Source organism: Oncorhynchus mykiss, chromosome 23 (assembly GCF_057628025.1).
Source record: "Oncorhynchus mykiss isolate SJ-2025 chromosome 23, ASM5762802v1, whole genome shotgun sequence".
NCBI lineage: Eukaryota > Metazoa > Chordata > Actinopteri > Salmoniformes > Salmonidae > Oncorhynchus > Oncorhynchus mykiss.
The window spans coordinates 45,124,633-45,142,500 of record NC_143044.1 but is presented as its reverse complement, the minus strand read 5'-3'; the positions used below and the strand labels follow the sequence as shown (position 1 = coordinate 45,142,500).

Here is a 17,868-nt window from a genome sequence, read left to right as displayed (position 1 = left end):
AGGTCTTCTAAGAACCATTTTCAGTTTAAAACCAGTTTGTTTAGATAATCTGTCTAACATTCAGTTTAGAATGTAGAGTTAATGTTTTTCCAGGTAGATAGTGTGAAATACTTTAAACTTGCCTCTGTCCCACTTATTCGATTAGCTTAAAATGCCAATCTTCATGTACTGTAGCACCTGGGGAAACCATTGTCCAGAATCACACAGTTCTTCACAGGTTTATACTATATAGTCTTCACCAAGGTTATTATAGTTTTGTGTTTTTTTCTCTTAGTCTTTCATCCTGATTTACTAGTTTCTACTTAGTTTGAGTTGGATAAAAAGCTATTTTGTTTTGATATTATTTAGTTTCAGTTTTAGTGTTTAGAAAGTGGCAGATTTCTTCCCTGTTATCTAGTGATAGCTAGTGATAGTGATGCTAGGCCTATTTGAAACATCGCCACCTACTGGCAGCTTTTACCTGCCAGATTCAGAGGCTTAAAAACCCCATTAGAAAAAAGCTTGAAAAACCTATTTGATTTTTGCCCAAAGTTAAAAAAAATTTTTTTGAAAAGGACATAATTCATGATGGTTTTATTTCATTTGAGTTAGTTTTTGAGTCAATGGTAATAGTTTCAGTTTTCATTTTCGTTTTGTTAATTTGTTAATGATTTCATTTCCGTTTACAAAATAGTTTTTTCATGATGCTTTTTCATTTCAGTGTCAGTTTTTGTTTACTATAATAACCTTGGTCTCCACCACTCCCCTCTGTGCATGTTGGAGGTGCAGCAAAATCAGGAGTACCTTCATCAATCAAAGAAATATCACTTTGTCAGTCACTATGCTAGGGAAGAATGTGTGTTGTATATACAGTATTAGCTAGTATTGGTGCATTTGTCTCCCCTGCCTCCCTCCCCCCCATGTCACCCCTTTGCTTTGCTCCGCTGTGTCCCGTCTGTGCGCCTGAGTTGCTCAGGTCTCTGTGTCTCGCTCCAGCTGTGATGTCTTGTTGATGACAGTTGCTGGGATGAAGCTCCTCCGCGCCTCCTTCTGCAATCCCAGCTTCCAGTTCGTCACTCTCATCTTCACTATCGTCTTCTTCGAGTTTGACTGCAGCAGAGCCTCTGAAACCTTTCTGCTGGACTTTTTTATTATGTCCATTGTCTTCCACAAGGTCAGTCTGTGACGTGACCAGAGACTGGTAAGAGAGACTCTCCCAATAAAGACCTCTGAATACCATAAAATAGGGAAATTAATGCAACTCACTATGGCTGCGGTTCCCAAACTTCCTACAATTGATTAAAAAAATGTACAGTTGTATTATTCGGGGTCTGTGAAGCAGGGGACACAGCTGCTCTGTATGTAGAGTGACCTTCTTTTTACTTTTAGGATCTAAAAAAGAACTGTCAAAGCAGGTATTTGTTCCTCTACAGCTCAGCGATCTGCTTCACAAGCTCAACTTCATCATGGTTTACATCGCACCGTGGCAGATCGCATGGGGCAGTGCCTTCCACGCGTTCGCTCAGCCCTTCGCTGTGCCTCGTATCCTTTGGTTTTGACGTGTGTATGAACTACACATACTTCCACATGTTTTGACGTTGCTCTGACTGAAACTGTGACAGCGAATTTGACAGCAGGTATGTGAGTATGGTAAACCTGTTGGTTGTACCTTGGTTGTGGAGGTTCTCCTTCATGATGCAGCTCAGACTCAGCTATGTTGCTGCTGCAGACGTTCATCACAACTCTGTTCTACACCCCTCTCAGCCCCTTCCTGGGCAGCGCCATCTTCATCACCTCCTACCCGCGGCCCGTCAAGTTCTGGGAGAGGAACTACAAGTAATGACCTTTCATCGCCCGCAGCATGAGATAAAGCACAATTAAGCCTTTTAAAACACTTACCTTAAAGGGATACTGCAAGATTATCTACTTCCCCAGAGTCCGATGAACCTGTGGATACCATTTTTATGTTTCTGAATGCAGTATGAAGGAAGTTAAAGGTAGTTTCGCTAGAAAATGCCTCCTAGAACCCCTGTTGACATCCATATAAGGACATTTCTGTGTCAGAGATGATGTCATACACTCAGCTATAGGCGAAGTGGTCTCTGTACTGTCTCCCTAACCTTGGTTTGGTACCATTTTGCAGCACCAAACGTATTGACAACGCCAATAGCAGACTGGTATCTCAGGTTGATAAAGAGACAGGTAAAATATGACATTTATTTAATTAACATGATCATGTTATCCTCCCTAATTAACATTAACCGGAGAAGCTGATTTCGAATTTCTCAAATCGACAATGATCTTCTCATGGTTAATACATGTTGTTTTGTTGGTCATGTCAATCAGTGTATTTTACATAAACTTTTATTCCTCCAGGATGTGACGACAACAACCTGAACTCCATCTTCTATGAGTATCTGACACGCTCTCTGCAGCACTCTCTGTGTGGTGACCTGATGCTGGGCCGCTGGGGGAACTACAGCTCTGGAGACTGCTTCATCCTGGCCTCTGACTACCTCAACGCCTTCATTCACCTCATCGAGATCGGCAATGGCCTGGTCACCTTCCAGCTCCGAGGCTTGGAGTTCAGAGGTCAGATACTGACTAATACACAATGAGGAGCACTATACCACACCCAGAGCCATATATACCTACACTGCCTTCAGAAAGTATTCAGACCCCTTGAGTGTTACACATTTTGTTACAAAATGGATTAAATTTTTTAAAATCCTCAGCAATCTACACATAGTACCCCATAATGACGAAGTGCGAACAGGTTTTTCTACATTTTTGCAAATGTATAATTTATTATTTACACAAGTATTCAGACCCTTTGCTATTGGCTTAGGTATATCCTGTTTCCATTGATCATCCTTGAGATGTTTCTACAACTTGATTGGAGTCCACCTATGGTAAATTCAATTGATTGGACATGATTTAGAAAGGCACACACCTGTCTATATAAGGTCCCACAGTTGACAGTGCATGTCAGAGCATAAACTTAGCCATGAGGTCAAAGGAATTTCCATAGAGCTCCAAGACAGGATTGTGCTGACAACAGATCTGGGGAAGGGTACCAAGACTTTGGAACCACCAAGACTTTTCCTAGAGCTGGCTACCCGGCCAAACTGAGCAATCGGGGGAGGGCCTTGGTCAGGGAGGTGACCAAGAACCCGATGGTCATTCTGACAGAGCTCTAGAGTTCCTCTGTGGAGATGGGAGATGGGTTCCTCTGTGGAGATGGGAGAACCTTCCTGAAGGACAACCATCTCTGCAACACTCCACCAATCAGGCCTTTATGGTAGAGTGGCCAGAAGGCAAATGACAGCTTGCTTTGAGTTTGCCAAAAGGCACCTCTTTGGCCTGAATGCCAAGCGTCATGTCTGGAGGAAACCTGGCACCATCTCTATTGTGTAGCATGGTGGTAGCAACATCATGCTGTGGGGATGTTTTTTAGCGGCAAGGACTGGGAGACTCTTCAGGATCGACGGAATGATGAACGGAGCAATGTACAACGACCATAAGCACACAACCAAGACAACAAAGGAGTGGTTTTAGGACAAGTCTCTGAATGCCCTTGAGTGGCCCAGCCAGAGCTCGAACATCTGTGGAGAGACCTGAAAATAGCTGTGCAGCAACGCTCCCAACCTGACAGCGCTTGAGAGGATCTGGATAGAAGAATGGGAGAAACTCCCCAATTACAGGTGTGCCAAGCTTGTAGAGTTGTACCCAAGAAAACTTGAGGTTGTAATCGCTGCCGAAGATGCTTCAACAAAGTACTGAGTAAAGGGTCTGAATACTTATGTAAATGTAAATGTGATATTTCAGTTTTTTTTAAATGAATTACCAAAAATGTTTCAAACTTTTTTGGCTTTGTTATTATGGATTATTGTGTGTAGATTAATGAGGGGAAAAACAATTTAATACATTTTAGAACCTAACAAAATGTGGAAAAAGTCAAGGGGTCTGAATATTTTCCTATTTTCCTGTTGCACTGCCTATACCTGTAAGTACTCTGTGGCTATGATCATTCTACTGATATGGGAAATATCTTGACTGTGTTGAATGTTACAAGTTTCTTAAATTTATTAAATTTTCTTTGAAATTGTTTTCTAATAATCATAAGCTCCACATCTCGACCACTGACGTACAACCACCCATAACATGATGGTCTGTGGTCCTTCTCCTTCTGATTCAGAGGGGTTGGGTTAAATGCGGAAAACACATTTCGGTTTAATGTACTCAGTTGTGCTACTGACTAGGTATCTCCTTTCCCCTTCTCCTCCTCCCCAGGTACATACTGCCAGCAGAGGGAGGTAGAGGCCATCACTGAGGGGGTGGAGGAGGACGATTCCTGTTGCTGCTGTGAGCCGGGCCACCTGCCAAACGTCCTGTCCTGCAACGCGGCCTTCAACCTGCGATGGCTGGCCTGGGAGGTCACCACCACCAAGTACCTGCTGGAGGGCTACAGCATCAGCGAGAACAACGCTGCCACCATGCTGCAGGTGTACGACCTGCGCAAACTGCTCGTCAGCTACTATCTGAAGGTTGTAGACCTTTTGACGTCTAATGGAAATGTAACAGACAATAAAGACTTGAATTTGAATTTAACCTATGATCTAAGCAGTTTAATATTCATTTATTTTTATACTTTCAACATCTTTGTAATTCATTACTGCTTTTATTTCAAAAGCAATGAAGTCTGAGCTTAACTGCTGAGCTTCAAAACCTTTGCAAGCAAGGAGTAGGCAATACAAATATATATTTCATCATCAATACTTATTCCCTATTGTTTCACCTCTAGAGTATAATCTACTACCTGATCCAGTCCCTGAAGCTACAGACTTGGATCAAGGATCCCTCTATCACGAAAGCTCTGGTGTCCTACACCAAGTGGCACCACATAGAGAGAGACCCGGCCGTGTTCAGCGTTAAGATAGACGAGGACTACGTCCACTGCCTCCAGGGCGTCACCAGGACCAGCTTCTGTAACATCTATCTGGAATGGATCCAGTACTGTGCCAACAAACTGGAGGAGGTGAGTGGAGATGTGAGATTGCAATGCACAGTACAATAATGCATGTGGTAAGGAAAACTCCAGGTCCTTGTCTAGTTCATTTTTCATTGTCAGGAAAACTCCATGCCTAAGTCTAGTTTATTTTTCATGGTCAAGAAAACTCTAGGAACTAGTTCATGCTTCCTGATAAGGTCATGTGGTCAGGGAAAAAAACAGAGCCTTATCAAGACCTGCAGTCTTGATGACCCCATGTTGTACCGTTTGGTTTCCTTGCTGCTGGTCATTTCAGAGGATGTGAACACTGATGACCTTTGACCCTTGTGTTTTGCCAGCCTGTGGACTGTGACGAGGACTCCCCTCTGGTCACTCTGTGCTATGCCTTGTCTGTGCTGGGCAGGAGATCCTTGGGGACAGCATCTCACAACATGTCCAACAGGTGAACCTTCCATAACTGTCAAATATGAATTCCTTTCATGTTATGTGGTTTTACCACCCTCCAGGGATGTTGTGTTATATATGGGGTTTTATTACCCTCCAGGGATGTTGTGTTATATATGGGGTTTTATTACCCTCCAGGGATGTTGTGTTATATATGGGGTTTTATTACCCTCCAGGGATGTTGTGTTATATATGGGGGTTTACTACCCTCCAGGGATGTTGTGTTATATATGGGTTTTTACTACCCTCCAGGGATGTTGTGTTGTGTTATATATGGGGTTTTATTACCCTCCAGGAATGTTGTGTTATATATGGGTTTTTATTACCCTCCAGGGATGTTGTGTTATATATGGGTTTTTATTACCCTCCAGGGATGTTGTGTTATATATGGGTTTTTATTACCCTCCAGGGATGTTGTGTTATATATGGGGGTTTACTACCCTCCAGGGATGTTGTGTTGTGTTATATATGGGGTTTTATTACCCTCCAGGAATGTTGTGTTATATATGGGTTTTTATTACTCTCCAGGGATGTTGTGTTATATATGGGTTTTTATTACCCTCCAGGGATGTTGTGTTATATATGGGTTTTTATTACCCTCCAGGGATGTTGTGTTATATATTAGTTTTTACTACCCTCCAGGGATGTTGTGTTGTGTTATATATGGGGTTTTATTACCCTCCAGGAATGTTGTGTTATATATGGGTTTTTATTACCCTCCAGGAATGTTGTGTTATATATGGGGGTTTACTACCCTCCAGGGATGTTGTGTTGTGTTATATATGGAGTTTTACTACCCTCCAAGGATGTTATGTTATATATGGGTTTTTATTACCCTCCAGGGATGTTGTGTTATATATGGGGTTTTATTACCCTCCATGGATGTTGTGTTATATATGGGGTTTTATTACCCTCCAGGGATGTTGTGTTATATATGGGGTTTTATTACCCTCCATGGATGTTGTGTTATATATGGGGTTTTATTACCCTCCGGGGATGTTGTGTTGTGTTATATATGGGGTTTTATTACCCTCCAGACATGTTGTGTTATATATGGGGTGTTATTACCCTCCAGGGATGTTGTATTGTGTTATATATGGGGGTTTACTACCCTCCAGGGATGTTGTGTTGTGTTATATATGGGGTTTTATTACCCTCCAGGAATGTTGTGTTATATATGGGGGTTTACTACCCTCCAGGGATGTTGTGTTGTGTTATATATGGGGTTTTATTACCCTCCAGGAATGTTGTGTTATATATGGGTTTTTATTACCCTCCGGGGATGTTGTGTTATATATGGGGTTTTATTACCCTCCATGGATGTTGTGTTATATATGGGGGTTTACTACCCTCCAGGGATGTTGTGTTATATATGGGGGTTTACTACCCTCCAGGGATGTTGTGTTATATATGGAGTTTTACTACCCTCCAGGGATGTTGTGTTATATATGGAGTTTTACTACCCTCCAGGGATGTTGTGTTGTGTTATATATGGAGTTTTACTACCCTCCAGGGATGTTGTGTTGTGTTATATATGGGGTTTTATCACCCTCCAGGGATGTTGTGTTATATATATGGGGTTTTATTACCCTCCATGGATGTTGTGTTATATATGGGGGTTTACTACCCTCCAGGGATGTTGTGTTATATATGGGGGTTTACTACCCTCCAGGGATGTTGTGTTGTGTTATATATGGGGTTTTATTACCCTCCAGGAATGTTGTGTTATATATGGGTTTTTATTACCCTCCAGGGATGTTGTGTTATATATGGGGGTTTACTACCCTCCAGGGATGTTGTGTTGTGTTATATATGGGGTTTTGTTACCCTCCAGGGATGTTGTGTTATATATGGGGTTTTATTACCCTCCAGGGATGTTGTGTTATATATGGGGTTTTATTACCCTCCAGGGATGTTGTGTTATATATGGGGTTTTATTACCCTCCAGGGATGTTGTGTTATATATGGGGGTTTACTACCCTCCAGGGATGTTGTGTTGTGTTATATATGGAGTTTTACTACCCTCCATGGATGTTATGTTATATATGGGTTTTTATTACCCTCCAGGGATGTTGTGTTATATATGGGGTTTTATTACCCTCCATGGATGTTGTGTTATATATGGGGTTTTATTACCCTCCAGGGATGTTGTGTTATATATGGGGTTTTATTACCCTCCATGGATGTTGTGTTATATATGGGGGTTTACTACCCTCCAGGGATGTTGTGTTGTGTTATATATGGGGTTTTATTACCCTCCAGGAATGTTGTGTTATATATGGGGGTTTACTACCCTCCAGGGATGTTGTGTTGTGTTATATATGGGGTTTTATTACCCTCCAGGAATGTTGTGTTATATATGGGTTTTTATTACCCTCCGGGGATGTTGTGTTATATATGGGGGTTTACTACCCTCCAGGGATGTTGTGTTGTGTTATATATGGAGTTTTACTACCCTCCAGGGATGTTGTGTTGTGTTATATATGGGGTTTTATTACCCTCCAGGGATGTTGTGTTATATATGGGGTTTTATTACCCTCCATGGATGTTGTGTTATATATGGGGTTTTATTACCCTCCATGGATGTTGTGTTATATATGGGGGTTTACTACCCTCCAGGGATGTTGTGTTGTGTTATATATGGGGTTTTATTACCCTCCAGGAATGTTGTGTTATATATGGGTTTTTATTACCCTCCAGGGATGTTGTGTTATATATGGGGGTTTACTACCCTCCAGAGATGTTGTGTTGTGTTATATATGGGGTTTTGTTACCCTCCAGGGATGTTGTGTTATATATGGGGTTTTATTACCCTCCAGGGATGTTGTGTTATATATGGGGTTTTATTACCCTCCAGGGATGTTGTGTTATATATGGGGTTTTATTACCCTCCAGGAATGTTGTGTTATATATGGGTTTTTATTACCCTCCAGGGATGTTGTGTTATATATGGGGTTTTATTACCCTCCAGGAATGTTGTGTTATATATGGGGTTTTATTACCCTCCAGGGATGTTGTGTTATATATGGGGTTTTATTACCCTCCATGGATGTTGTGTTATATATGGGGGTTTACTACCCTCCAGGGATGTTGTGTTGTGTTATATATGGGGTTTTATTACCCTCCAGGAATGTTGTGTTATATATGGGGGTTTACTACCCTCCAGGGATGTTGTGTTATGTTATATATGGGGTTTTATTACCCTCCAGGAATGTTGTGTTATATATGGGTTTTTATTACCCTCCGGGGATGTTGTGTTATATATGGGGGTTTACTACCCTCCAGGGATGTTGTGTTGTGTTATATATGGAGTTTTACTACCCTCCAGGGATGTTGTGTTGTGTTATATATGGGGTTTTATTACCCTCCAGGGATGTTGTGTTATATATGGGGTTTTATTACCCTCCATGGATGTTGTGTTATATATGGGGGTTTACTACCCTCCAGGGATGTTGTGTTATATATGGGGGTTTACTACCCTCCAGGGATGTTGTGTTGTGTTATATATGGGGTTTTATTACCCTCCAGACATGTTGTATCGTGTTATATATGGGGTTTTGTTACCCTCCAGGGATGTTGTGTTGTGTTATATATGGGGTTTTATTACCCTCCAGGAATGTTGTGTTATATATGGGGGTTTACTACCCTCCAGGGATGTTGTGTTGTGTTATATATGGGGTTTTATTACCCTCCAGGAATGTTGTGTTATATATGGGTTTTTATTACCCTCCGGGGATGTTGTGTTATATATGGGGGTTTACTACCCTCCAGGGATGTTGTGTTGTGTTATATATGGAGTTTTACTACCCTCCAGGGATGTTGTGTTGTGTTATATATGGGGTTTTATTACCCTCCAGGGATGTTGTGTTATATATGGGGTTTTATTACCCTCCATGGATGTTGTGTTATATATGGGGGTTTACTACCCTCCAGGGATGTTGTGTTATATATGGGGGTTTACTACCCTCCAGGGATGTTGTGTTATATATGGGGGTTTACTACCCTCCAGGGATGTTGTGTTATATATGGGGTTTTATTACCCTCCAGGGATGTTGTGTTATATATGGGGTTTTATTACCCTCCAGGGATGTTGTGTTATATATGGGGTTTTATTACCCTCCAGGGATGTTGTGTTATATATGGGGTTTTATTACCCTCCATGGATGTTGTGTTATATATGGGGGTTTACTACCCTCCAGGGATGTTGTGTTATACATGGGGGTTTATTACCCTCCAGGAATGTTGTGTTATATATGGGTTTTTATTACCTTCCAGGGATGTTGTGTTATATATGGGTTTTTATTACCCTCCAGGGATGTTGTGTTATATATGGGTTTTTATTACCCTCCAGGGATGTTGTGTTATATATGGGTTTTTATTACCCTCCAAGGATGTTGTGTTATATATGGGTTTTTACTACCCTCCAGGGATGTTGTGTTGTGTTATATATGGGGTTTTATTACCCTCCAGGAATGTTGTGTTATATATGGGTTTTTATTACCCTCCAGGGATGTTGTGTTATATATGGGGGTTTACTACCCTCCAGGGATGTTGTGTTGTGTTATATATGGAGTTTTACTACCCTCCAAGGATGTTATGTTATATATGGGTTTTTACTACCCTTCAGGGATGTTGTGGTGTGTTATATATGGGGTTTTATTACCCTCCATGGATGTTTTGTTATATATGGGGGTTTACTACCCTCCAGGGATGTTGTGTTGTGTTATATATGGGGTTTTATTACCCTCCAGGAATGTTGTGTTATATATGGGGGTTTAATACCCTCCAGGGATGTTGCGTTGTGTTATATATGGGGTTTTGTTACCCTCCAGGGATGTTGTGTTATATATGGGGTTTTATTACCCTCCAGGGATGTTGTGTTATATATGGGGTTTTATTACCCTCCAGGGATGTTGTGTTATATATGGGGTTTTATTACCCTCCAGGAATGTTGTGTTATATATGGGTTTTTATTACCCTCCAGGGATGTTGTGTTATATATGGGGTTTTATTACCCTCCAGGAATGTTGTGTTATATATGGGGTTTTATTACCCCCCAGGGATGTTGTGTTATATATGGGGTTTTATTACCCTCCATGGATGTTGTGTTATATATGGGGGTTTTACTACCCTCCAGGGATGTTGTGTTGTGTTATATATGGGGTTTTATTACCCTCCAGGAATGTTGTGTTATATATGGGGGTTTACTACCCTCCAGGGATGTTGTGTTGTGTTATATATGGGGTTTTATTACCCTCCAGGAATGTTGTGTTATATATGGGTTTTTATTACCCTCCGGGGATGTTGTGTTATATATGGGGGTTTACTACCCTCCAGGGATGTTGTGTTGTGTTATATATGGAGTTTTACTACCCTCCAGGGATGTTGTGTTGTGTTATATATGGGGTTTTATTACCCTCCAGGGATGTTGTGTTATATATGGGGTTTTATTACCCTCCATGGATGTTGTGTTATATATGGGGGTTTACTACCCTCCAGGGATGTTGTGTTATATATGGGGGTTTACTACCCTCCAGGGATGTTGTGTTGTGTTATATATGGGGTTTTATTACCCTCCAGGAATGTTGTGTTATATATGGGTTTTTATTACCCTCCAGGGATGTTGTGTTATATATGGGGGTTTACTACCCTCCAGGGATGTTGTGTTGTGTTATATATGGGGTTTTGTTACCCTCCAGGGATGTTGTGTTATATATGGGGTTTTATTACCCTCCAGGGATGTTGTGTTATATATGGGGTTTTATTACCCTCCAGGGATGTTGTGTTATATATGGGGTTTTATTACCCTCCAAGAATGTTGTGTTATATATGGGTTTTTATTACCCTCCAGGGATGTTGTGTTATATATGGGGGTTTACTACCCTCCAGGGATGTTGTGTTGTGTTATATATGGGGTTTTATTACCCTCCAGACATGTTGTATCGTGTTATATATGGGGTTTTGTTACCTTCCAGGGATGTTGTGTTGTGTTATATATGGGGTTTTATTACCCTCCAGGAATGTTGTGTTATATATGGGGGTTTACTACCCTCCAGGGATGTTGTGTTGTGTTATATATGGGGTTTTATTACCCTCCAGGAATGTTGTGTTATATATGGGTTTTTATTACCCTCCGGGGATGTTGTGTTATATATGGGGGTTTACTACCCTCCAGGGATGTTGTGTTGTGTTATATATGGAGTTTTACTACCCTCCAGGGATTTTGTGTTGTGTTATATATGGGGTTTTATTACCCTCCAGGGATGTTGTGTTATATATGGGGTTTTATTACCCTCCATGGATGTTGTGTTATATATGGGGGTTTACTACCCTCCAGGGATGTTGTGTTATATATGGGGGTTTACTACCCTCCAGGGATGTTGTGTTATATATGGGGTTTTATTACCCTCCAGGGATGTTGTGTTATATATGGGGTTTTATTACCCTCCAGGGATGTTGTGTTATATATGGGGTTTTATTACCCTCCAGGGATGTTGTGTTATATATGGGGTTTTATTACCCTCCATGGATGTTGTGTTATATATGGGGGTTTACTACCCTCCAGGGATGTTGTGTTATACATGGGGGTTTATTACCCTCCAGGAATGTTGTGTTATATATGGGTTTTTATTACCCTCCAGGGATGTTGTGTTATATATGGGTTTTTATTACCCTCCAGGGATGTTGTGTTATATATGGGTTTTTATTACCCTCCAGGGATGTTGTGTTATATATGGGTTTTTATTACCCTCCAGGGATGTTGTGTTATATATGGGTTTTTACTACCCTCCAGGGATGTTGTGTTGTGTTATATATGGGGTTTTATTACCCTCCAGGAATGTTGTGTTATATATGGGTTTTTATTACCCTCCAGGGATGTTGTGTTATATATGGGGGTTTACTACCCTCCAGGGATGTTGTGTTGTGTTATATATGGAGTTTTACTACCCTCCAAGGATGTTATGTTCTATATGGGTTTTTACTACCCTCCAGGGATGTTGTGTTGTGTTATATATGGGGTTTTATTACCCTCCATGGATGTTTTGTTATATATGGGGGTTTACTACCCTCCAGGGATGTTGTGTTATATATGGGGGTTTACTACCCTCCAGGGATGTTGTGTTGTGTTATATATGGGGTTTTATTACCCTCCAGGAATGTTGTGTTATATATGGGGGTTTAATACCCTCCAGGGATGTTGTGTTGTGTTATATATGGGGTTTTGTTACCCTCCAGGGATGTTGTGTTATATATGGGGTTTTATTACCCTCCAGGGATGTTGTGTTATATATGGGGTTTTATTACCCTCCAGGGATGTTGTGTTATATATGGGGTTTTATTACCCTCCAGGGATGTTGTGTTATATATGGGGGTTTACTACCCTCCAGGGATGTTGTGTTGTGTTATATATGGGGTTTTATTACCCTCCAGACATGTTGTATTGTGTTATATATGGGGTTTTGTTACCCTCCAGGGATGCTGTGTTATATATGGGGTTTTGTTACCCTCCAGGGATGTTGTGTTATATATGGGGTTTTATTACCCTCCAGACATGTTGTGTTATATATGTGGTATTATATATGGGGTTTTATTACCCTCCAGGGATGTTGTGTTATATATGGAGTTTTATTACCCTCCAGGGATGTTGTGTTATATATGGGGTTTTATTACCCTCCAGGGATGTTGTGTTATATATGGGGTTTTATTACCCTCCAGGGATGTTGTGTTATATATGGGGTTTTATTACCCTCCAGGGATGTTGTGTTATATATGGGGTTTTATTACCCTCCAGGGATGTTGTGTTATATATAGTGGGTTTTATTACCCTCCAGACATGTTGTGTTCAAATCAAATCAAATTTTATTTGTCACATACACATGGTTAGCAGATGTTAATGCGAGTGTAGCGAAATGCTTGTGCTTCTTGTTCCGACAATGCAGTAATAACCAACAAGTAATCTAACTAACAATTCCAAAACTACTGTCTTGTACACAGTGTAAGGGGATAAAGAATATGTACATAAGGATATATGAATGACTGATGGTACAGAGCAGCATAGGCAGGATACAGTAGATGGTATCGAGTACAGTATATACATGAGGTGAACAAAGTGAGGTACATGAGGTAAACAAAGTGGCATAGTTAAAGTGGCTAGTGATACATGTATTACATAAGGATGCAGTCGATGATATAGAGTACAGTATATACGTATGCATATGAGATGAATAATGTAGGGTAAGTAACATTATATAAGGTGGCATTGTTTAAGTGGCTAGTGATATATTTACATCATTTCCCATCAATTCCCATTATTAAAGTGGCTGGAGTTGAGTCAGTGTCAGTGTGTTGGCAGCAGCCACTCAATGTTAGGGGTGGCTGTTTAACAGTCTGATGGCCTTGAGATAGAAGCTGTTTTTCAGTCTCTCGGTCCCAGCTTTGATGCACCTGTACTGACCTCGCCTTCTGGATGATAGCGGGGTGAACAGGCAGTGGCTCGGGTGGTTGATGTCCTTGATGATCTTTATGGCCTTCCTGTAACATCGGGTGGTGTAGGTGTCCTGGAGGGCAGGTAGTTTGCCCCCGGTAATGCGTTGTGCAGACCTCACTACCCTCTGGAGAGCCTTACGGTTGTGGGCGGAGCAGTTGCCGTACCAGGCGGTGATACAGCCCGCCAGGATGCTCTCGATTGTGCATCTGTAGAAGTTTGAGTGCTTTTGGTGACAAACCGAATTTCTTCAGCCTCCTGAGGTTGAAGAGGCGCTGCTGCGCCTTCTTCACGATGCTGTCTGTGTGAGTGGACCAATTCAGTTTGTCTGTGATGTGTATGCCGAGGAACTTAAAACTTGCTACCCTCTCCACTACTGTTCCATCGATGTGGATAGGGGGGTGTTCCCTCTGCTGTTTCCTGAAGTCCACAATCATCTCCTTAGTTTTGTTGACGTTGAGTGTGAGGTTATTTTCCTGACACCACACTCCGAGGGCCCTCACCTCCTCCCTGTAGGCCGTCTCGTCGTTGTTGGTAATCAAGCCTACCACTGTTGTGTCGTCCGCAAACTTGATGATTGAGTTGGAGGCGTGCGTGGCCACACAGTCGTGGGTGAACAGGGAGTACAGGAGAGGGCTCAGAACGCACCCTTGTGGGGCCCCAGTGTTGAGGATCAGCGGGGTGGAGATGTTGTTGCCTACCCTCACCACCTGGGGGCTGCTCGTCAGGAAGTCCAGTACCCAGTTGCACAGGGCGGGGTCGAGACCCAGGGTCTCGAGCTTGATGACGAGCTTGGAGGGTACTATGGTGTTGAATGCTGAGCTGTAGTCGATGAACAGCATTCTCACATAGGTATTCCTCTTGTCCAGATGGGTTAGGGCAGTGTGCAGTGTGGTTGAGATTGCATCGGCTGTGGACCTATTTGGGTGGTAAGCAAATTGGAGTGGGTCTAGGGTGTCGGGTAGGGTGGAGGTGATATGGTCCTTGACTAGTCTCTCAAAGCACTTCATGATGACGGAAGTGAGTGCTGTGTTGTGTTATATATGGGGTTTTATTACCCTCCATGGATGTTGTGTTGTGTTATATATGGGGGTTTACTACCCTCCAGGGATGTTGTGTTATATATGGGGTTTTATTACCCTCCAGGGATGTTGTTATATATGTGGTTTTATTACCCTCCAGACAGGTTGTGTTGTGTTATATATGGGGTTTTATTACCCTCCAGGGATGTTGTGTTGTGTTATATATGGGGTTTTATTACCCTCCATGGATGTTGTGTTGTGTTATATATGTGGTTTTATTACCCTCCATGGATGTTGTGTTGTGTTATATATGTGGTTTTATTACCCTCCAGACAGGTTGTGTTGTGTTATATATGGGGTTTTATTACCCTCCAGGGATGTTGTGTTGTGTTATATATGGGGTTTTATTACCCTCCATGGATGTTGTGTTGTGTTATATATGTGGTTTTATTACCCTCCATGGATGTTGTGTTGTGTTATATATGTGGTTTTATTACCCTCCAGGGATGTTGTGTTATATATGGGGTTTTATTGCCCTCCAGGGATGTTGTGTTGTGTTATATATGGGGTTTTATTACCCTCCATGGATGTTGTGTTGTGTTATATATGGGGTTTTATTACCCTCCAGGGATGTTGTGTTGTGTTATATGTGGGGTTGTATTACCCTCCAGGGATGCTGTGTTATATATGGGGTTTTATTACCCTCCAGGGATGCTGTGTTATATATGGGGTTTTATTACCCTCCAGGGATGTTGTGTTGTGTTATATATGGGGTTTTATTACCCTCCAGGGATGTTGTGTTATATATGGGGTTTTATTACCCTCCAGGGATGTTGTGTTATATATGGGGTTTTATTACCCTCCAGGGATGTTGTGTTATGTTATATATGGGGTTTTATTACCCTCCAGGGATGTTGTGTTATGTTATATATGGGGTTTTATTACCCTCCAGGGATGTTGTGTTATGTTATATATGGGGTTTTATTGCCCTCCAGGGATGTTGTGTTGTGTTATATATGGGGTTTTATTACCCTCCAGGGATGTTGTGTTATGTTATATATGGGGTTTTATTGCCCTCCAGGGATGTTGTGTTGTGTTATATATGGGGTTTTATTACCCTCCAGGGATGTTGTGTTATGTTATATATGGGGTTTTATTACCCTCCAGGGATGTTGTGTTATGTTATATATGGGGTTTTATTGCCCTCCAGGGATGTTGTGTTGTGTTATATATGGGGTTTTATTACCCTCCAGGGATGTTGTGTTATGTTATATATGGGGTTTTATTACCCTCCAGGGATGTTGTGTTGTGTTATATATGGGGTTTTATTGCCCTCCAGGGATGTTGTGTTATGTTATATATGGGGTTTTATTACCCTCCATGGATGTTGTGTTGTGTTATATATGTGGTTTTATTACCCTCCATGGATGTTGTGTTGTGTTATATATGTGGTTTTATTACCCTCCAGACAGGTTGTGTTGTGTTATATATGGGGTTTTATTACCCTCCAGGGATGTTGTGTTGTGTTATATATGGGGTTTTATTACCCTCCATGGATGTTGTGTTGTGTTATATATGTGGTTTTATTACCCTCCATGGATGTTGTGTTGTGTTATATATGTGGTTTTATTACCCTCCAGGGATGTTGTGTTATATATGGGGTTTTATTGCCCTCCAGGGATGTTGTGTTGTGTTATATATGGGGTTTTATTACCCTCCATGGATGTTGTGTTGTGTTATATATGGGGTTTTATTACCCTCCAGGGATGTTGTGTTGTGTTATATGTGGGGTTGTATTACCCTCCAGGGATGCTGTGTTATATATGGGGTTTTATTACCCTCCAGGGATGCTGTGTTATATATGGGGTTTTATTACCCTCCAGGGATGTTGTGTTGTGTTATATATGGGGTTTTATTACCCTCCAGGGATGTTGTGTTATATATGGGGTTTTATTACCCTCCAGGGATGTTGTGTTATATATGGGGTTTTATTACCCTCCAGGGATGTTGTGTTATGTTATATATGGGGTTTTATTACCCTCCAGGGATGTTGTGTTATGTTATATATGGGGTTTTATTACCCTCCAGGGATGTTGTGTTATGTTATATATGGGGTTTTATTGCCCTCCAGGGATGTTGTGTTGTGTTATATATGGGGTTTTATTACCCTCCAGGGATGTTGTGTTATGTTATATATGGGGTTTTATTGCCCTCCAGGGATGTTGTGTTGTGTTATATATGGGGTTTTATTACCCTCCAGGGATGTTGTGTTATGTTATATATGGGGTTTTATTACCCTCCAGGGATGTTGTGTTATGTTATATATGGGGTTTTATTGCCCTCCAGGGATGTTGTGTTGTGTTATATATGGGGTTTTATTACCCTCCAGGGATGTTGTGTTATGTTATATATGGGGTTTTATTACCCTCCAGGGATGTTGTGTTGTGTTATATATGGGGTTTTATTGCCCTCCAGGGATGTTGTGTTATGTTATATATGGGGTTTTATTGCCCTCCAGGGATGTTGTGTTATATATGGGGTTTTATTACCCTCCAGGGATGTTGTGTTATATATGGGGTTTTATTACCCTCCAGACAGGTTGTGTTGTGTTATATATGGGGTTTTATTACCCTCCAGGGATGTTGTGTTATGTATGGGGGTTTACTACCCTCCAGGGATGTTGTGTTGTGTTATATATGGGGTTTTATTACCCTCCAGGAATGTTGTGTTATATATGGGGGTTTAATACCCTCCAGGGATGTTGTGTTGTGTTATATATGGGGTTTTGTTACCCTCCAGGGATGTTGTGTTATATATGGGGTTTTATTACCCTCCAGGGATGTTGTGTTATATATGGGGTTTTATTACCCTCCAGGGATGTTGTGTTATATATGGGGTTTTATTACCCTCCAGGAATGTTGTGTTAT

At 41.4% G+C, this 17,868-nt stretch overlaps 1 protein-coding gene across 3 annotated transcripts in view; it reads left to right on the top strand.

The window, feature by feature from the left end:
• The window catches only part of LOC110502980 (pecanex-like protein 2), a 46,478-nt gene that overhangs the window by 15,635 nt on the left and 12,975 nt on the right, over positions 1-17,868 (top strand). For all 3 annotated transcript variants that reach the window (XM_036960805.2, XM_021581339.3, XM_090217540.1), the window contains exons 21-28: positions 976-1,153; positions 1,413-1,521; positions 1,686-1,815; positions 2,123-2,181; positions 2,356-2,571; positions 4,273-4,526; positions 4,784-5,017; positions 5,329-5,432. In XM_036960805.2, the coding sequence (XP_036816700.2) occupies positions 976-1,153; positions 1,413-1,521; positions 1,686-1,815; positions 2,123-2,181; positions 2,356-2,571; positions 4,273-4,526; positions 4,784-5,017; positions 5,329-5,432 (1,284 nt within the window). The remainder of the gene's footprint in view (positions 1-975; positions 1,154-1,412; positions 1,522-1,685; positions 1,816-2,122; positions 2,182-2,355; positions 2,572-4,272; positions 4,527-4,783; positions 5,018-5,328; positions 5,433-17,868) is intronic.